The 21,235-nt window shown below is 34.0% G+C and overlaps 2 protein-coding genes across 2 annotated transcripts; one reads left to right on the top strand and one right to left on the bottom strand.

Moving 5' to 3' along the window:
* Positions 1-6,491: 6,491 nt before the first annotated feature.
* Positions 6,492-14,767, bottom strand: LOC107864504 (2-C-methyl-D-erythritol 2,4-cyclodiphosphate synthase, chloroplastic). Its single transcript, XM_016710895.2, has 3 exons — positions 14,310-14,767; positions 12,319-12,449; positions 6,492-6,912 (listed from the first exon to the last, which is right to left on the bottom strand). The coding sequence occupies exons 1-3, from the start codon at positions 14,626-14,628 to the stop codon at positions 6,679-6,681; spliced, it is 684 nt and encodes a 227-aa protein (XP_016566381.1). The 5' UTR covers positions 14,629-14,767; the 3' UTR covers positions 6,492-6,678.
* A 693-nt stretch (positions 14,768-15,460) lies between these two features.
* LOC107864496 (G-patch domain-containing protein 1) lies at positions 15,461-20,603 on the top strand. The gene is made up of 11 exons (XM_016710883.2): positions 15,461-15,608; positions 17,078-17,162; positions 17,516-17,592; positions 17,686-17,713; positions 17,799-17,892; positions 17,968-18,034; positions 18,816-18,900; positions 18,988-19,169; positions 19,599-19,826; positions 19,913-20,026; positions 20,146-20,603. The coding sequence occupies exons 1-11, from the start codon at positions 15,531-15,533 to the stop codon at positions 20,197-20,199; spliced, it is 1,092 nt and encodes a 363-aa protein (XP_016566369.2). The 5' UTR covers positions 15,461-15,530; the 3' UTR covers positions 20,200-20,603.
* Positions 20,604-21,235: the final 632 nt, after the last annotated feature.

Here is a 21,235-nt window from a genome sequence, read left to right as displayed (position 1 = left end):
TACTCAACAAATTAATCTTCCTCACTCCTATTCACAATCATTTTTTTTACCAAAAAAAGTTATTTTTTGGTTACTCATACGCATTTGACTTTGTGAGAATAAGCAAATGAAATAATGAATTAGTTGTTATCATCTTGAACACATATGAAATGTTTTTCTTAAACACACATATAGCTAATTGATATTGAACTATAAATTACGTAAACGTTCAAGCACATGCACAAAAATAGAAATTAAACATTGAATTATTTGCGACTCGATTCAAAATCATAGGTATATTAATTAACGCGGTACGCGCCTTTATTTCCCTTAGGTTTTCAAATTATTCCTAAGTTTTTGGTAGGAAAAAGAATGTTTTCTAAATAAAATGAAACAATACGTACTCTTATTTCATGAAATACTAAATTTTTTACCATCTTTATCACTGAATTATTCATTTATTTGGTACTTTGTACTAAAGTCTTGACCTTAGAACATGGTGTTTATAACATGGTCAATTGGTTATAAATTCTGATTCTCACTTCTTATGTTCACACAAAAATTCAACAAATGCTTTGACAAATATGAAAAATGTAAATCATTCCTTAAAAGGAATTTTATAACTTTGGGTCAAAAGCAAATTAAAGGAAATTAATGAAAAGCTAATTATCTTTTTCATAGTTCCCGTTAACTTTAACACCTAGAATTTGCTAGATAATGAAGATTATAAGTGCTCACCTACATCAAATTAAGAAGAAAATTGCTTAAGTATATATTTATGGATCATTTGAAAACTATCTCAAAATAAAAAGGATCATTTTTATTAATTTCTCGAAATTGTGTTAGCTAAATAGATTGAATATAATTACTGTATTTGACTCAATTTGAGTTACATATAAGGAACTTAGATTTTTATTATATATTTACAGAAAATTAAAAATAAAAATAGTCATTTTATAGGGTTAAAACTACTCAAGAGTATATTGAAACAATTATTGGACAACAGAGAGTTGATCAGAGAGTAAACACTCCTCACTTTTAACACGGAGATTGTAAATCCAAGTCATCAAAAGAGCAAAAAGGATGAAAACTCCTAAAAAAGATTTAAAAAGGCGATTATTTGAACATACCCAAAAACATAATATAGATACCATTGCTGTTATTTTCTTCGGAATTGTTTGCCTACGACTCATTAAAAATTGCAGCCGACGCACAAAAATTTTCGCTATGCGCTAGGTTCGGAAAAGGGCCCCACCACAAGGGTATATTGTACGCAACCTTACCTTGCATTTCTGTCACATGTTGTTTCCACGGCTTGAACCCATGACCTCCTGATCACATGATAACAACTTTGCCTACGACTCATTAAGTTACATAATTTTACTCTAATTTCATTACACTATTGGTGTATATAACTTGAGTATTTATCCAGAAGGTCGAATTTAATCTCTTATTTTGAAAGCGCATGTTGCTTGAACTTTTTAAAAATATAGCTTGACACATGTTGAATATTTAAAATAATATATTCTTAGAAAAATCGCCATGAATATATGGTAGAATATTTTTGGAGAGTCACATTAATAATCAGGGTGGGAGCTAGATGGGCTGAGGCGGTTCATCGGAATCGTCTTTGACAAAAAATTATGGAGTATTGTTTATATATGATTAAATTATTAATAATGTATAATTAGTAGATATTGAACCTCCTTTTGACTTCTTCGTATTTACTTCTTCATATTTTGACATCAGGATCGGCTCATGTTGTCAGTTAGTAAAAATATTTAGAAAAAATAGAGCCTTCAAAGAATTGAGGTCGCAGACCATTACTTTAGTAATTTTATAATCGAGTCACCCCTGTTTGACACTCATTAATAAAAATTTTGACTCTACTAATGTTAATAATAGCTTCAGTTTATATTCGTGGCTGGCCATCTGGATACTTATCCACCGTCTTGTGAGTTAGTGATCATGGCCCTTGAACTACCAAAATTTTAATTTGACGGTGTTGCTATTATTATTTCCAAAAAGTTAAAGGCCCCAGTATACGTGTAAAGAAAAACCCAGAAAAAGAAAGAATTTAATTATAATACGAGTCTTACTATTTTAGTTCAATCTCAAAAGTCAAACTTTGGAATTAAAGGTGTGTGTTCAGTAGGGTTGGAAAATGTTTTTTCAAAATAAATAATTTTTTTTTTTTTTTTTAATGTTTTGATCATAAGCAAAAGATAATATTTTAAATGTATTTGTATATAATCTAGAGTGGAGTGCTGGAAATTGTTGGGTTCGAAGTGGAAAGGACATGATGCGGAAGCTTAAAGTTGAAAATTATTATGGTGATAATTCAAAAGACACATAAAACAACACTAAAAATTTAATATTATTATATAATTTGGCCAATTGACCTACATATAAAAAACTAATATTAAAGATAACATAAAAATACTGGGATAAAAATCTCCTCCTAAACAAGACTCGTAAATGATTATATTGTAGATGTTATTATGTTGTTGTATGAGAAGTGAGTCTTTTATTTATAAAGTTCTAAAACTTTTTCTCATAGAAAGAGGTTTGTCAAATATGAAAATACTTTATATTTTCCTTTTCAGGAGAAGTAAAAGTAATTATGATATTACTTTTATTTTTCCATTCAAGAAAAGTATAACTTAATTTTGGTAAGAAAATCAAGGCAAAATCCTAACAGAAATGGAGGGATACTAACGATGGAGTGAAGATAAGTATGTTGATGGATGGAGTGGTCATAGTAAGTATCGAATGTGTGGAATTTTTCTGGATATCGAACTCACTCTAAATATGTAAGTTTAAACCTAATAGATCTCTTAAGCGAGTTAAAACGGCTTCTAATTATGAATTTCGTTCCTTATACAAGGGAAAAATTAAGGAATGCATTCATCGCTAATACAAGTGTTATGACATTAAATTAAAATTTTTCAATACGAATTGAAATTAATCAAACATCAGAGTGTCTATCCAATATGGAAGGAGGCAACCATAAAAAGAAAAAAAGTGAAAAGGATTCTTTTACTCAAGAGAGTAGCAAGTACATGCACTTAATACGTAAATTACTATAAACGTGATTCACCATAGCCATATGATTAATTTAATTTGACCATCTCTTTTGTCTAGTGATCAATGTCCCCAAAAGAATTTTCTTGTTAAAGTTTGGTGCAAAAATATAAGCCTTTTGTTCGTGATCCGCATCTAATCCACACATCACAACTATTTAATGTATTTAGCACTAGCTAGACGATAAGTTCTGGAAGCTATGATAGAGTCAGAATTTTCACGAAGGAGTTTAGAATATAAAGAAATGAACACAAGAAGAAATCAAATTTCGGGTTCAACATCTATTATATATACATTAAAAATAATTTTAACTATAAATATAAAAATAATATAATTTTCTGATTCGTTCAAAAAAATATGTCCAAACTTACCCTTCATTATGTTTTAGGGCGGTTCCTGCAATACAAAGACAAATATGAGATTATTTGCGATGCCATATGACGAGAGTATGTATAAATAAACCCAAAATATAACGGAGAGTAAAACTAAAATATTTCATATGATGAAGAAATAGTTTGTATTGTTTTTTCCATTAATAAATCTAGAACTATTACTTTTGTCGTTAACCCTAAACTTTAGTGTTTCTCTTGTGAAAAAGGCTTATTTTAATTTTGGTAAAAGGAATTTAAGGAATAAAGTAGTTTTGCTTTTTGGTATATAGTATTAATATTTACTATAATCTCACCAAGCAAATGCAGTTCCAAAAATTATTGCTTTTTCTCCGTCCACACATTTTAAGCAATTTTTTTTGGCTCAAATATTAGGCAAAATTTTAATTTAATTTCTGTCCACTTTTGGAATTTGGTGTATTCTAAGTATGTTGTGCTGGACTAGTTTTGAACACATAATCTCATACAACTTTATAATTCAATTAATATCGTGAAACTATTGGTTTAATGTTATACTTTCTATGTTTTCTAGTGATTACATAGATTACTTTTTTTAAAAAAAAAAAAATCAAGGTCTTAGAAAGGTAATTACAATGGTGATTACATAGATTCACAAGTTTTATATGCAATATTACAATGCTGCAATGAAATGAGCCATAAAAGGTAGTCTGGAACGAGGATTTTCACTAAAGAAATTTAAAATATTAAAGAATAAACATACAAAGAAGTCGAAAGAGTTCAACATATACTATATATACATAAAAATAATTTTAGTCATATATAAACAGTGTAATTTTTCATCAAAGAGGTTCGTATGAACCCGCTATACCCTAATACCTATCTCAACCTCTAGGTAATAATAACGATAAGAGTTTAAAAAGGGCAGTCCGGTGCATTAAAACTCTCGCTATGCACAGGATCCAGGGAAGGACCCCACCACAAGCAGTGGCGGAGCCACATACATTTCGAGGGGTTCATCCGAACCTCCTTCGTCGGAAAATTATACTATTTTTATATGGTCAAAAATATTTTTTATGTATATATAGTAGATGTTGAACCCCCTTCAACTAGTCCATATATTTACTTCTGAACCCCTTAGTGAAAATTCTGGCTCTGTCACTGACCACAAGGTGTGTTATATGCGGTCTTACCTTGCATTTCTGCCAGAGGCTGTTTTCGAGGTTTGAACCTATAACATCCTGATCACAAGATAATAATTTTACCGATTATTACTCCAAAACTTCCCTTCAATAATAATAGAGTTTAAATTTTATAAATTATCGGTGTATAATTCTTTTACACTATAAGGTTAAATTAGTTACCACAATAGATAATCTTTACCTACTCCAACCGATTAATCAATTGACTTGATGAGGTAATATATTTTTTATGTGACAATATAAAAAAGGACAGCTCGGTGCACTAAAGCTACCGCTATGCACGGTATCCGGGGAAGGGCCCCACCACAAGGGTGTATCGTACGCAGCCTAACCTTGCATTTCTGCCGAAGGCTATTTCCAAGGCTTGAAACATAGGATAATTAAATTAAATTAAAAAAAATATATGTAAATACTTAACTCATGCCATTCAAAGTCATTTCTTCATTAATTTGTTTATTTTTCCTCTAAAATATACAATTCATTTTAGAAAAAATGCATTGTTTTCACCTTAAACTATACACGAAATTGCTGAGATACACCCAAACTTTAGGAGGATCCTATTACCCTCTGAACTAATTAAAACCATATTTTTTGCAACCTTAGTGTCTGCGTGGCACATACGTGAACCTTCAGTGTGTTGATTCACTGATGTGCCACGTATGTTCCACATAGGCACTAAGGTTGTCAAAAATAAGATTTTAATTAGTCCGGCGGTAATAGGACCCTCCTAAAGTTCGGGTATATCTTAATAATTTCGTGTATAATTCAGGGTGGAAACAGAGCATTTCTCTCCATTTTACACCAAAGTAATTAATATTATGTACTTAGTTAAAACATTTGTTTTTGTTTTTTTTTTCAATAAAATTCTCTTGATTGATTTGGGAATAATAATATATGTTGCCCAAGTTTATCCAATCTTAATTAAGACTATATCTTTGTCAGCCTATAAAGACATCACTCACCTAATCCTTTGAGTTAATGGTCAATATTAACACCTCATATTGTCCATTCACAAAAGTTGAAATTTTCTCACTTCTTTTTCCAAAGTCAAAATTCAATAGTCCACTGGAGTAATATAATTCTCATTCAGAAATTAAACTAGTTATGACTAATACAGGAGACTTTTTACAACAACAACATCGTATATCCAGTGTAATTTTACAAGTAGGGTATGAAAAGGGCACGAAGTTCGCGAACCTTAGACCTGTGCCTACCTATCTTTATTGGCTAGAGAGATTATTTTTGATAGACCTTCGGCCTCAAAAGACACATACATGAGACTTTCTTTCAACAACATACTCAGTGTAGTCCCACAAGTGCAATCTACGGAGGCTAGGATGATATCTTAGCCACCGTTGTTTGGTAGAGTGACTGATTCCAATAGAGCCTCAGCTAAAAAGACACATTGGAAACTTTCTTAATTCTGATTATTATTGTTACAATTTTTTCTTGAATTATTTTTAGTCAATTTTACACATGCCAAATATGTAATTTCAAGAATTGAACATCTAATTCCAGAATCATTCTGCACTCAAAAATCTAAGAAAATCAACTAATTTGAGTCTAAGTGCAGAACCATTCAAGATCCTCAGTGTGAATCATTTTTTTCAATTCTCAATTTATCATATACTAAAATGTTTTGTTATTTGGGCTTTATGTGAATAAGGAAAAGTCCAAACAGAGGTAAAAGAAAAGAACAAAGACCATATAGTATACCACAAGAAAAACAAGAAACTAGGATTGTTGAACAATTTTGTTGAACAAACTTAAGGCTGTCTTGTCCTTCAACACAAATTTCTGACTCTGAAAATGCTAGAACATTATACTAATGTAGAATATGAGGAATTTAGCTCAGCCAATAATAAACAGATGACAAGCATGGGAAATTTTAGTATGTTTCTTGTTGATCAAACAAATTGACTGAACCTTCAAGGAAACTGCTGAAGTACCACTGAATATTCTACAAGAGTTGGAACTTGCAGCCCGGGGCCGGCTCAAGGGGAAGACTAGTAAAATCTTTATAAACTAGGCAAGTTTTATACAACAAAATCGACCAGCTCTATTCACTATTTCTTCATAAGAAGAACAACAGTATGAGCCGCGATACTCCTGTTCTCACCGAGACTATCAACTTTCTCATGAGTCTTTGCTTTCAGGTTCACAACAGAAGGATCAGCACCAAGCAGCTTACATAAGTTGGCTCTAATAGCCTCCTTGTGTGGGCTCACTTTTGGTCTTTGAAGAATCAAAGTGGCATCTAGGTTTCCCAATTCATAACCGGCTTCATGCATTAGACGCACCTGAACAATAACCATAAAGAATGAACAAGTTAGATCATCTACTAAATCAAGTGCAATTAAGTACTATTGTTAATGGTGATAAAAAATGGTATTTTGTATCAAAAGGAAAATAGGAAGCTCCTGCTGACATATTAAAGAAGGCAATAAGAAGAAAAGTAGCTATTCAAAATCTTCCACGACACTTTGCAGTTAGTATTTTACTACTCTCTCAAGGCATAATCAAGTAACGAACAACAATTTCATTTTGGTCTTTGGTTATGGTCTGATGTTCCATGGCGTGGACAAATTTCTATGTCAAGATTTAATTGCTTCAGCCTGTTAGTAAAAATCTAGTCATTTCATTAATTGTTCTCGGATGGAACTGGTTCTTGAATTATAAGCACATATCGAATAAATTCACACTTTTGTTCGCCTATAGTGTTCAGGTGTAATTGTCCATGTTCAGTACAATCTTCTATTCAGAGATGCAAGGGACCGCGGCAGATAAGCCTAGCTACAATAGTTAGTTTTCTCATGCAACATTATCAAAGAAAAACTATTTTGTTCATTTTCAACAATCCCACCTAACATCTATCACTATCATGTAATCTTTACCAAACAAGCTAATTGATTCCCCTACATTGGAAGTGTTAGTATTACTAGCTTACTAATAAGGTGCAGACAATCCACTTCACCTCTTATATATGGGGATGACAAATCAGACTACTATAAAAATAGCCTCTGTGTGGGTCTTGCAAATCTTCAATTTGAATGAGAAGAAACTTCATTTGCACATATTGGCATCAGTTTATGTTAATCAAATAACGAAAACGGAACCTAGCTTATGCAGAATAAGAAACTAAGTGCGAAAACTATTTCCTCTAAGTCGCATGGATGGTCAGCCCAGTGCACTAAAGCTCCTGCTATGTGCAGGAGATAGTAAGATGCAGTACTATCTCAATTCATTTACTAATTGAGATTTCCTCATTTTTCACTCAAAAGGAACCACTTGTCACTTGTCACAAAGTGAAACCAGAACACTTGTCAATAAATGGCATAAAGTAAACTAATAAAGTTAACAACTCTCCAGGCTGTGAGAGTGCATAAAATAAAGCTCTGCTACACATCATGCTGATATCAACTATTCTACCTGCTATGCCATGTATCAAGAGAAGAAAACAGTGGTTGACATAGGAGGCAGGTAGGTCAAACACAGGGAGACGGCCAACTACGAACCCCCACCAAGGAAACTACTGCATATTATTTCCCTTAGTTAAATTCTTTAAAGCTTGTGCTGAGTTGTTTTCCTATACATTCATTATCTTATTTGTGTGGTTTGTATGCAGGTAAGTTGTATATGATGTGACTGACTTCATATAAAAAAAACTGTATATGATGTGACTGACAAAGCAACAAACATGCAAGTTTAGCACTCATTAAGAAGAATGAAGTGAACTTCCTTCAAACTATCCATCAATTATCCAAAACAACTAACTGCACCATACAGAAAAGAGAAATGAATTACAAAATCAACGGAGGAAAAGGGTGAAAGGAGAAGGGAAAATGGTCTCAGGGAAAGAATCTTTAGCCATTCGCTTCTCCAGTTGTGAAAGAGTCAAAAGCAAGACAAATCAACTCAACCGATGAGTAGGTTGTGCTGGTCTGGAGTTTTATCCTTGAGAAGATATTGAGATTGTAAGAACAGAATGGGACTTGGCTGATGAAGTACAGATTGTGAATACCAAAATGTAGAAAATCAGATATTTAGGCTGTCTTTTAACAGGTAGGTATCATAGATGAATACATAACACATAAAATCAAAGATATAAGAATGAGATAGAGGAGTGCTACGGAAGTGTCACGTGATTGGAAGATATTGAACAAAGTGAAAGGTGAGTTCTATAGAACATTTATGAGAGCAGTAATGTCTATATAAGAAAAAATATTGGCCTCTAATACCCAACATACTCTGCAAGAAGTGAATAATATTAAGATGGATGTGTAGTCATACAAGATAGGACTCAATCACAAATGGCCACATCTGACAATGGATGCAAAGTAGTACGAGGTTAGGGTGGAACTAGAGTAGATAATCTGAGATGATTTGGCGATGTCCTACTTATAGCTCCATATGCACTGACCATAAGTGTGATGAGGATTGAAAGTGATAAAATGGAATGAGGTAGACCTAAAATCACATTTACTGAAATTGTTTAAAAAGACCAATAATCTAATGGAATTTATGCAAATTAAGCTAAGATCAACACAAAATGGACAAAGGATCAATATAGACAATATCGACTACTGAGATTGCAACTTAGATGCTATTGTTCCCTTACATCAGGTCTGGTGTTTATCGGGGCTCCTTGTATTAGGTTAGACTTGTACGTACGTGCAGAGATAAGTGTTAGATGTTAAATAACTCTAATTCTAGAGAACCCTTAATTAGCCTTACTTGATCAGCAACAAGCAATCACTTGATCATAGTGTATACAACCGAAAAAAAAAAGGAAATAGAAATAGAACAAAAAAGAAATATTATTGGAGATAATGAGGGAAAGACAGAGAGAAGGAGAATACATGAAACGCACTGCTGCTAAGCATGCGTTGCAGACATTGACTGATCGACAAAGGAAGTTAAATAGTGCTGAGGCTAATAGAGGTGAATCAGAGATTAGGGAACTGATGATAATAGTTAAGTCTAGGACTTTTTTCATAATCGAGAAATCCCCCAAGGGACAGTGGCTCACAGTTCGAAATTCGGTTGACAATTGGCTTGCCATTCTATCTTTTTCCACTTAATACCAGGTTTTTGTCAGCAGTAGGATTTGAACTCGTGATTTGTGTCTAAACCATGTTTCACATGTTGTGATCTTACCATTGGACCAAAGCCCTAAGGACATAATCAGATAAAGGGGAAAATAACCCAAAATAAAAAAAAATTCTCAGTATCTAGCCATAGCATATGTTATATAACTTACAACGAATCAAGTCATGAGACAATCCTTGCTAGAGACACCAAGGCTTACAGGGCTTAAAGAACACTGGATAAGGATTGTTGGTCATACAACTTTAGGCAACCATAAAACATATTTACTGAAGTGGAATATTTCCAGCCCTTAACACTATCAAAGGAAGATGAGGGACGTTACAATTACCCACACATCCAAGCATTCTAGAGATGAGACTTAACCCAAATCGTCAAGGTACACCAATGGAAAGACTAGCATTTTCTTAGCTAAGCTGTAGTTCTACTGTTGCTTTTCACTCTAATTTGATGCTCTCTCTTCTTGGAAATACATAACGAAAAAGCACAAAGTGGCTGAGAACGTAGTTGATTTCCCCTTCCGCTCGGTCTTTCTTCATTGTATGGGTATGATCATGCAGATTTTTTGGCAGGCCGCAATCAGTGAATACTTTCAAAATAAGGATTGAGGCTAGCCATTAACTCGACTCTGACCTCATGGAGCAAGCCCCAGTTGATGGCAAGCTGGAGTTTGTGGCTATAGGAGTAGCTGGGTTAATTAGATGTAAAAATGAGGATAATGATTGCTCTGTCCCCAAAAACCAGGCAAATGACTGAATATCATATCTAATCATTTCTTATTCAACCTTGTAAATAGAAAAAAAGACAGCAGGTCACATAAGTTACTATGTGTTTTCTGATTTAGAAGAATACCTTTCATTTTTCTCCTGAGTTGATGAAATGTACATCAAGATAATGTTAAACAATTGAGAAAGATGCATGGATTAACTATTCACTCCTTTTTATGATACCATGCAGCAATCAGGATCCAGTTGGTTGTTGAATCCATCAATTATGTGCTCCAGTGAAGCCCAGATTGTTCATAAGGAGGGTGAGTAGGCAAGGAGCGTGCACGTGTCAAGTACATTTTTTGGCCTTTGGAAGTATGGTCAAAAGAGCTTTAAGATCTTGAGGAAGCTTCTATCGATGACACTAGTCTTCTCGTTACCTTTGAGAAATCCCGTCAAAAAATGAATTGATGAATAAACCTCAACTAGATGCACGAGGAATCAATGGTTTAAGAACACAGAACGAAGGAAATGCACATGGATCTCCTTCAAGAATAAAGTATAAACTTGAAAAACAACAGGCAGAATCCGAGCAAGTTCAATCTGCACTCTCTAGTGTGAATTTGAGTTATTTGGATCCATAGATACAATAAAAACTAGGACTAGGCATTTTTCCAACCAAAGGTGAACAAGGTCCCTGACAGCTAGGAGAAGGTTCTCTATCAACAAACTCGCAGTCAACCCAAAACCGTACATTCCTCGACCATAAAGGACCTCATTCATTCCTCCACTAGAGTCGCCCACAACAATATCTCTTTCTAAGCAAGAGTATATTCATTAGATCTTATTAGAGGATGGTGCTTCAGTTCATGGAATAACATTTACCTATATCTTAAGCTCGTCTTTTTATAATCTCAATAACACAAGAGTCTTTATCCATATTTACTAGAACAATTTCTAGCAAAAGTTATAGTCTGCTTCCTTCCAAGAAAGCCATGATTCAATATATAGAAAAAGGTGGTGCAAAGTTAGAGCATATATGAATTAGAAGCATACAGGACAAGGAGACCGGCTTATCTACTTTCCAGCAGCCAAATATTTTCTGCATATGCTGACAATGTGAGGAAAGTTTGTCCACCTAGCAGACATGTTGTTGGATCTGCCAATAACCAATCGTAATAGGGCAGAGGACAGGGAGTGTCATGAAGAAGATTACTGCTTTCACGTCTTAATTTACCAAGTTGATAGTTTATTTACGCCGTGATCAATATTCCTAGCCATATTTCCTCTCCCTGCTGTGCTCTTATTTTTTTTCTTATTTACACAAACTGCTTCATTTAGTTCCATTCAATTCACTAGGATGCAAAAGAGAACGAAGTTTCTCAAAGTCCGAAGACCAAAAAGAGTTCAAACAGCGGCACTGCCAATCCAACCTAGGACTGTTGGCAAAGGTTATCTGGTGAAAGTTAGGTAAAACCAGTTGATTCAAAAATTGACTTGCACCTGTAAACTTACCAAACCACTCATAAATTCAACCCAGTTCCTTAATATACACATCTTCACACAAGTAGAGCATATTCATCTAATCCTATTTGATTTTTTTGTCCCTCACTGAACCTGAAAATCAAGTTCAACCACATCTAGTATTGTCAAATGTCAACTAACTGTGAGTTACGACACTCGAGACATGAAAATATCAGCGAGAGAACTGTTATTATGCACGGATCAATATTAACAGCCAGCAAGGACAAGTAACCATGATTTTACTGTAAAGACAAGGACCCATCTGATCTGAACAGTAAGGACAAGTGGACATGATTTTACCCAGAGAAGGTCAGAGTAAATGTTGAACTCAATTAACAAAAAGTAAAATAAAGAAGAGCATCAACTTACAGCTTCTTCCATGAACACCGAAGAAGGCGCACCCTTCCATTTAGGATCAGTGTCCGGGAAAATCTGCCCGATATCAGGAAGCCCTAAAGCTCCCAAAATCGCATCAACAACACAATGAAGCAAAACGTCACCTAAAAAAATAAATTCAAAAGAAAAATAAAATTAATCTCTTAAACCAAAAAGAAGAGTCTTTATGAGCTTACATTTGGTATGCAGGAAGTCTATCCTCCTTTATCCCAAAAATAAGGGAAAAGGTCTAAATTTACTCTTCTACTATAACAAATATCTTAATTTTACCATTTGTTGTACTATGAAACTGCGTATTCACTTACCATTAGCAAATTGTCTAGTATTTCCCCTCGACTTTAAAGAAACTCCAATAAAGATAGGGTGGATTCCACGTGTTGGCATCAAAATGCATGACGGAAAAGGTCCAAAGTTACCCCTCTAATCTATAATTCAAATTACTCGTGTCATACTTCAGGTTGGAGGTTTGTTGGATTAACGGGTAAAAACAAGAAAGTTTACAAACAACAAGAGGATGAATGTCTTCATAGTATAATGGAGAGTAAATTTTAGATATTTTGTATAATAGAGTGATAACTTTTACCCTTTTCACCAAAACAAATGGAGGATTCGAGCGTCAAACATCTAAGTTTTGCTGGGAATACATTTCTTAAGCTTCTCCAAATAAAATTTACATATTTGAAAACTACTTACTACTTATTATAATTAGAAACATTTTTAAAAAATGCCTAGAAAAATAGTACTAAACATATAAACATTGTTCAATCCTCCATATATGAATATTGCCAAACAAAATCACCAAGTACCCATTTTTATAATTAAACAATTGTTTGAAAAATTAGTAAAAGAATAGCCTTTGACTCTAATATAGTAGTAGTACTCCCTCCATTTTAATTTATTTGTCTGGTTTTGACTTCGCACGGAGTTTAACAAAGTAAATACACTTTTGAATCTTGTGGTCTTAAACTAAAGATATGTAGAATGTACCAAATTACGCTTTAATGTTGTGGTCCTAAACTTCTCACTTGGAAAGTTGGCATTTTGTTCCAGTAAAGGAAAGAGACATTATTTTTAAAACGGACTAAAAAGTAAAGTAAAATACACAAAAGGAAATGGAGGGAGTAATAATTGTACAATTCCATATCCTGTATAATCTCATAAAGTAGGGTCCGAGAAAGGTAGAGTATCCCCAGACCTTAGTCCTACCTCAAGGGTAGAAGTTGTTTCCAAAAGACCCTAAGCTCAAGGGAAAACAAAATAACTACAATAAAAATAAAAATAATACGATAGTCAAAGTACAAGAAAGTAACATATACTAGACAAGACAACAGACAACAACATGACAATAACTACAACAAAATAAAAATAAAAGGGACAATGGTATGCGTACACTCTACCCTCCCCAAATGCCACTATGTGGGAATACACCGGGTATGTTGTTGTAGGAAAAATGGTCTGATATATACCCAAACTTTGATGAAATTTGTTGTAACACACATGAACTTTGCGGGGATCCTGTGACCCCCTAGACTATTTATTAGCATATTATGACCCTCTAGATTTATTAGCATATTATGACCCCCTAGACTATTTACTAACGTAATTTACTGACATTTATTTGCTCTAAACTCTTTTATTTACTTTTTTATTTATTAATAAATTTTATCTATTTATTAGCCTATAAACGTTAGCAAGGGCGGAGCTACATTTGTGGTAGGTTCATCCGAACACCCTTCGATGGAAAATTATACTATATATACATGATAAAAATTATTTTTTTTATGTATATATAGTAGATGTCGAACCCCTTTCGGTTAGTTCGTATGTTCACTTGTGAACCCCTTGATAAGTACTAGAAACAATAAACAACATCATAAATCAAAGTACAAGAAGCTACAGGAGCAATACTACAACTACTAGTATGAAATGATAATAAGAGTATATGAGTTAAAGGTAAAAATTACCATCAGAGTGAGCTTCACAACCTCTATCATGAGGTATATTAATCCCACCAATAATCAAAGGATAGCCAGGCTCCAATCTATGAAGGTCAAATCCATGTCCAACTCTAAAAGGAAGTGACTTTGATGGAGTTTTAGCAGTACCAGATTTTTGTGTTTCAGCTTCAATTGCAGCTGTTGATAAAACCACCAAATTCCTTAAAGGTTGTTTGGTTAATTTGGGGAAAATAGGATTTGAAGAGTGATTAGAAAGGGGGTTTTGTTTTGTGATGAATTTGGTTGGAATTGGAGTTGAACAAATTAGTGAAGATGCCATAGCCATTGGAATTTTTTGAAGCTTAGTTTTGGTTATTTTAATTTTTTATTTTAAGGTGGGAGTATTGAAGTTAAGGTTGAAAAGAACATGTTTAAATTGTGCCAATGGCCCAATTGTACTTTTGGATTTTCTTGAGGACACATGGCATTTTCTTATTTGTCTATTTGAAATACAACAATATATATTCGGTGAAATTTCATAAAGCAGAATCTGAAAAAAAGATAAAGTATACGCATAGTTTATTTCTACTATTGTCAGAAGTGCAAAGAAAATTATGTTCAATAGAAAACATCTGATTAGAATTACTATTTGGAGTTAAGGTTTAGAATAAATAGGAAAATATACATTTCTTTTGTACTTGCATATCTTGAAGTTCATACACAAATCTCTAATTTGGGGACTCATATATGTTTGTATTTAGAATTTCAGGTCTCATATACAAATTTGTAAAGGTTTGTATTTGTATACAAAATGAATTCAGGGGCTTGTATATAAATTTCTAAAGTAAATTTATTTTGTTTATACTATCTCTAATTTGTATATTTAGCTATTAAATTATAGCAATGTCATGTAATTAGGTAACTTTTATCTATGATGCATCATTTGTTGCTATTTCTGAAAATTTGTCATTGATTTAACATTTGTGTTTGTCTACTTAAAAAAAGAACAGTAAATCTGATGGGCTATTTTTGTAAAAATGCCAAGTTATTGGGTCAATTATCAGCATCCAGTTTTAAATTTTGGGCCGATCTCATGGGCCTGTATAACCAAACATTCCCCTCCTGGCCCAACTAAACGATATTGTATAAGGTCTCCCAACTGCTTGCTCAAAAACCCTTTTGCTCTTTCCTTTTCTTAGGGGAAGAGAGCTTTGCGAAAAGACGATTTTGCCCTCTGATTCATTGGCTATGGCGGCGCCGGAAGCTCCCGTTTGCTATGTCGGAGTTGCTAGAAAGTCCGCCGCCTTCCGTCTCATGAAACAAATGGTTCGCAATTTTCATATGTAAATTTGCTCGTATTTTTATGTCATCAACTGAATTGAATTGCTAAAGTTGAAATTTTTTGTTTTTTCTGATTTAATCATTGTCATTTTAGTTCAAAAATTTGATCATTTTGCGTATTTGTGTACGTAAAAACCATATAGAAGATATTATATTAATCTAAATAATTATGGAGCTAGGAACTGAATTGAATTGCTAAGCTTGATTTGATCGGTGTCATTTCTGTTCAAAATTTGATAATTTTGCGTACGCATGTACTAAAAAAAACAAAAATGGAGATTAAAAGTAGAAGAATTATCCTTAATAGCTTCTCATCCAACGCGTAAATGCTCGTATTTGTATGTATTGAACTGAATTAAATTGCTAAGCTTTTATTTTTTTTATTTGATCAGTGTCATTTCAGTTCAAATTTGACAATTTTGTATATTCATGTCTAATATATGTAAAATCTTGTATGTTTTCATATACGCTAGTAAATGCTTGAATTTGTATGTAGTTAACTATGTTGAATTGTTTTAGATTAAAATTTTTTGTTTTTCTGATTTTTGATCATTGTCATTTCAGTTCAAATTTGATAATTTTGCGTATTTATGTATAATATGTGTAAAATCATGTATGATTTCGTATACGCTTGTAAATGCTCATATTTGTATGTAGTTAACTATATTGAATTGCTAAGATTGAGTTTTTTTCGTTTTTTTAATTTTGATCATTGTCATTTCAGTTCAAAATTTGATAATTTTGCGTATTCATGTACTAAAAGACCACAGAAACGAAACGATGTTAAAAGTAGAAGAATTAACGTAAACATCCACCTATCCAACCGTGTAAATGCCGGTATTTGTATGCAGTGAACTGAATTGAATTGCTAAGCTTGATTTTCTTGTTTTCTTTTTCCTGATTTTGATCATTGTCATTTCAGTTCGAATTTGATAATTTTTGCGTAATAGTGTACTAAGAAACCACAAACATAAGAGATTAGAAATAATCATTTGTTTTATATGCAAAATGAATTACATAGTAGGAATATAAGTGTATAATTGAAATAAGGTCATGACTTTACTCAAATTGAAATAAGTTATAGAATTTTATTCTCCTCTGCTTGCATAGCAATATCGAAGCTCTAGGCTTCTTATATTTGCTTAAGTTCGATTAACTATGTGATTACGAGAAGTGAAGGATGTCAAGCGAGTGCTGCTGAGCTTTTGATTTTGAGACTTACTGCATGTATGATGTATATTTTTGTTCGAAATTTCGTGAGTGTTTTTTTTCCTGTTTTGTATATATGCAGGAGTTAACTGCAATGATCTGATGATGGAACTAGGAACACATATGGCAATATAGTGATTAAATCTAATTTTGTGTTTATGCGTGTACTTGAGGCTTGCTAGTTAATCTGCAAAATTTCCATTGATGCATGTATTTCTAATACGTATGAAATTCGTGTTCAATAGGGATGGGAAGAAGGAGAAGGCCTAGGCAAGAACAAGCAAGGAATCAAAGGATATGTCAGAGTTCAAAACAAACAGGACACTGCAGGTTTTTCTTTTTGACTGCCTTATCACTTCTGTAGTATTAAATCTGCTCTGTTGCATTGATGCAGTAGGGAAAAAGAACATCTCCGACGTCTCCTCTCTGTGGGTGTTTTTTTTTGAGTGGGGTGGGGGTTGGGGGTGGGGCGGGGTGTAGGAAAAGATAAAGGGACGGAGAAGTGAACAAAATAGAAATTCCTTAGCACTGCAATGAGGTAGCAAGTGATTGCTACACTGGGCGTTATGCTGGTTCACCGGGTTGCGTGGAAGTTGAAGTTGGAAGAAATTTTGTTTATCTTCTTTCTGATTTTGCTTTCAAAAATCAATACTTAGCTGCTTGGTTTTTGAATTATGAAATAGGTATCGGTATAGAAAAGCCAAATGAGTGGGCGTTTGACACTGCTCAGTTTGATAGCATACTTAAAAGATTGAAAGTGGTAACTCTCTTTTTTCAACTTTGAGTTTTAATTGAATTAGTAAGTTTATTTCCAATATTCTGTAAGACTAATATTCATTTACGTTATTGGCAGCAAACAGCTGAAACCAACAATGATGAAGGTAAAATTGAATGGGAAATCATTCTTAATTTATACTTGAACAATTTCTTTCTGTTGTATGATTTCTTTTGGGTGTCTCTTAACAGTAAAAGAGAAAAAAGAAGTGCAAAATGACACAACAACAAGAACTTCTAATGACGAACAAGAGACTGTTGCTAAGGTTACTCGACCTCAAGGAAGGTGAGCAAGTTAATGTCAGTATATGCTTCTTCACACATTACAATAAACTATTTTTTTATTTTTTCTGTGCACCAGGTATAAGAAAAGAGAGAGAGGAAAGCTTGTTCATGCATATTCCTCTCAGGATCTTGAAGGAATTCTTGTAAGTTTACTTTTGCATGACATGGTGTCTCTTCTATGTGGTAACATGGATACTGATTAGATAGGGATATAACAAGCTCACTAGAAATTTACCCTGATGTTATCTCTTGAGTGTTTCAGGATTTCTAATTTTGTTATTGCTATAGTCAATAAACAAATTGTTTTTAGGGTATTTGACCATTCAAAACCTGTACACGTCTTCCATAAAGACTAGGAATCCTGTTGATAATGGAAAACGTTTTTGTTCTTTTATATGATTAACTATTATCTTATTCAATTAGATATGCAAATTGAACATTGCATCAGCACCTGTTATCTGTTTTAGAGGCACTTGGGGAAATATTCGAGGCGTGATGAAGCTTGTTGATCCACGATTGTCTTATACAAAAGAAAAAATGCAATCAGTTGCTCATGCTTGAGCCTTATTTTGAATCAAAAGCTTGTAATTCATGCTTGTTAAGCATCCCACATCGAAAAAGGGATGGGTAATTGGTCTCCTTATATGGACTTGCGCAATCATCCCCTCATGAGCTAGCTTTTGGGGTTGAGTTAGGTCCAAGGTTCATTTCTTTACATGGTATCAGTGCCAGGCCCATCCCAAATCTTTGTTCATCGATGTTGGGCTCCGATATTATATTGTCTATGCTCCGGTTAACGAGGTCTAGGCGTGCGGGGGAGTGTTAAGCATCTCACATTGAAAAAGGGATGGGTAATTGGTCTCTTTATATGGCAATATCTTCAAAAGAAAAAATTCTGCTCAGCTAAATTTGCATTTTATGTAGGTCAAAAAGACAAAGACTTCTCAGACAATTGATGATCAGAAGGTACCAGATACAGCAGAGACTATTATTGTTGCCGATGATGCATGTAAGTTCTAGACTAGATGTGTCATTTTCACTTAGGCTGGGTTTTGGAGATAAATGCTGATTGTTGACTAAACAATTCCTTTTGCAGGTAATGAAGATCAAGGTGTTCCCCCAGAATGGTGGGGCTATAAAAATGGATTTGTCTCGGGAGGATTTCTTGGAAGTCAAGCTCAGAAGAAAAAGTCATCCTCATCGGAAAAGATGCGAGACTTCAGTGAGAGGACCACATTCCATGAGGATGATCAAGAAAATCTTTATAATCTTGTCCAAGTATGCTTTCCAACCATTTGAAGAAGCATAGATTTTACACTAATTGCTATAAATGAGTTGAACTCACTGTCCCCACAACATAAATGTTACGCTACTTCTAATGAAGCTTAAAGTTTAAGAGCCTTATGTCGCGGTACCTTTTACTTTCACCTAATGCAGTTATGTCCACTCATAACTGTATTGGTGCCAAGTATTATCAGGATCTGATTCCTTAACTAGAGTTTGAAAAACTGTAAGATCCATATGTCTAGATAGCAAATGTAGGTGCATGGTGTGTACTGATTTATAGTTATTAGAAGGTTCCAGTTTTTATTGTTCTGATATGTATCTTTTCAAATTACCTTTCTTGCTGATAGTTTGTCTAGTGATTCATATTAGCATAAGAGAAGTTTATCAGATTATATAATGACGATGTCTTTTCAACTGCAGAACACAGCCACAACTGGAAAACAAGGACTGGGTATCAAGGACCGGCCAAAGAAGGTTGCCGGTTGCTACTTTGAGGGGAAAAAGACGTCCTTTGAAGATAGTGATGATGAAAATTCTTCTGAGTCAAATCCTCCCATGAGAGAAGAATCTGAAGAAATCAGTGACCCTGTAAAAAACGATGAACCAAAATTGAAGCTGAAGAAATTGTGTAAACGGCTGTTGAAACAGGTTTCTTTAGTTTGTTTTAGTCACTGGTTGAGTGATTTGTCCAAATTCATGTCTTGACTTCCCTTTATTGATGTCTCACACTCCAGGCTCCGGGGAACTCGTTAAAGCTGAAGCAGCTTAAAGTGCTAATTGATGAACAATCATCAGATTTTTTCTCCAATTTAACTAAAAAAGAAGCGCTTGCTTTTTTGAAATGCAAGGTAAAGTACTTTTGTTGCAATCTTGGACGTCTTTGGACATTAGATATCGTCCTGACCTTGCTATCATCTTTTGGTTTGTTCTTTTAGCATGCTGATATAACTTGTCTCCTTGTATGCAGCTTGAAGGTAGTGACAAGTTCTCAGTGGAGGGAAAGAGGGTGTCTCTTTCTTAAAGAAGGCTGAAAGAATTTCGCCTTTGCTGAGATTGTAGCTGTAACGAAATGTAGATGGCCATCGAGTTTAGGTGAACACAGTAAATCAACTAGGTGGGACGTTATGAGTTTGCCACCTCAAGTTCATTTTGTTTTGCCGAGATATATCAAGGAGCAGACCATTGCGTTTGGGTAGCGAAGTACAGCATTTAGGCAGTCTTCTCTTCATCCACTGACCTGCCCTTTTGTTCTTTTTTCTTTTCTTCTACCACCCTCTCTGCTTTCTTTTTTGTTTTTAAAACTACTTTTTGGGTGATTATTTGTCTGGTATAGGCTGAGGAATAGAAGTCAGTATAAGTTGTATTATGAGCAAATGCACAATTATTTGATTGTTACAGATTTTTGGTTTGTTATTATTGCACAGATGAGATGAGCAGGTTTCAACCTCCCATTATCCCTATCCCAACAGAATGGCCATCTATTATCTCGAGTCTCCGGTTGGTCAACTTGGCATGTCTCTATATGGTTGTGTGTGATCCCATTATCCCTATCCCAACAGAATGGCCATCTATTATCTCGAGTCTCCGGTTGGTCAACTTGGCATGTCTCTATATGGTTGTGTGTGAACTACTTTATAGGCTCGCATAATGAGCATATAGAGTCAAAATTGGGTGTCTAACAACTACTAAATTTAAATCGAATGAGTTATGAGATTGTTTTTCTAACAGACCCTTGAAGACAAATTAATATTTGCACATTATAAAAAACAAATAAATTGTGCAGCTGTGTATATATGTACACCAAGCTATAATAACAAAAGCTGAAATCCAACTAGATTTCTACAATCTCTTAACTGTATAATTAGTTACAACCAAAACTAAAAGGGCTTACCCCCGTCATCAGCTCATTCTCATATGGTGTGTAGTTCAAATCCAAGAACAATGTTCTTTTAGTATCACCTAAATCCTCCTTGTCATGAAAAGCTTCTGCACATTCACCACTCTTCGACCCCTCCTTCAATGCACATTCACCACTCTTCGACGACTCCTCCAATGCA

The sequence above is a fragment of the Capsicum annuum genome, chromosome 1, assembly GCF_002878395.1.
Source record: "Capsicum annuum cultivar UCD-10X-F1 chromosome 1, UCD10Xv1.1, whole genome shotgun sequence".
Lineage (NCBI taxonomy): Eukaryota > Viridiplantae > Streptophyta > Magnoliopsida > Solanales > Solanaceae > Capsicum > Capsicum annuum.
Note: the sequence above shows the minus strand (reverse complement) of the source record. Positions and strands in the feature narration are given on the sequence as shown.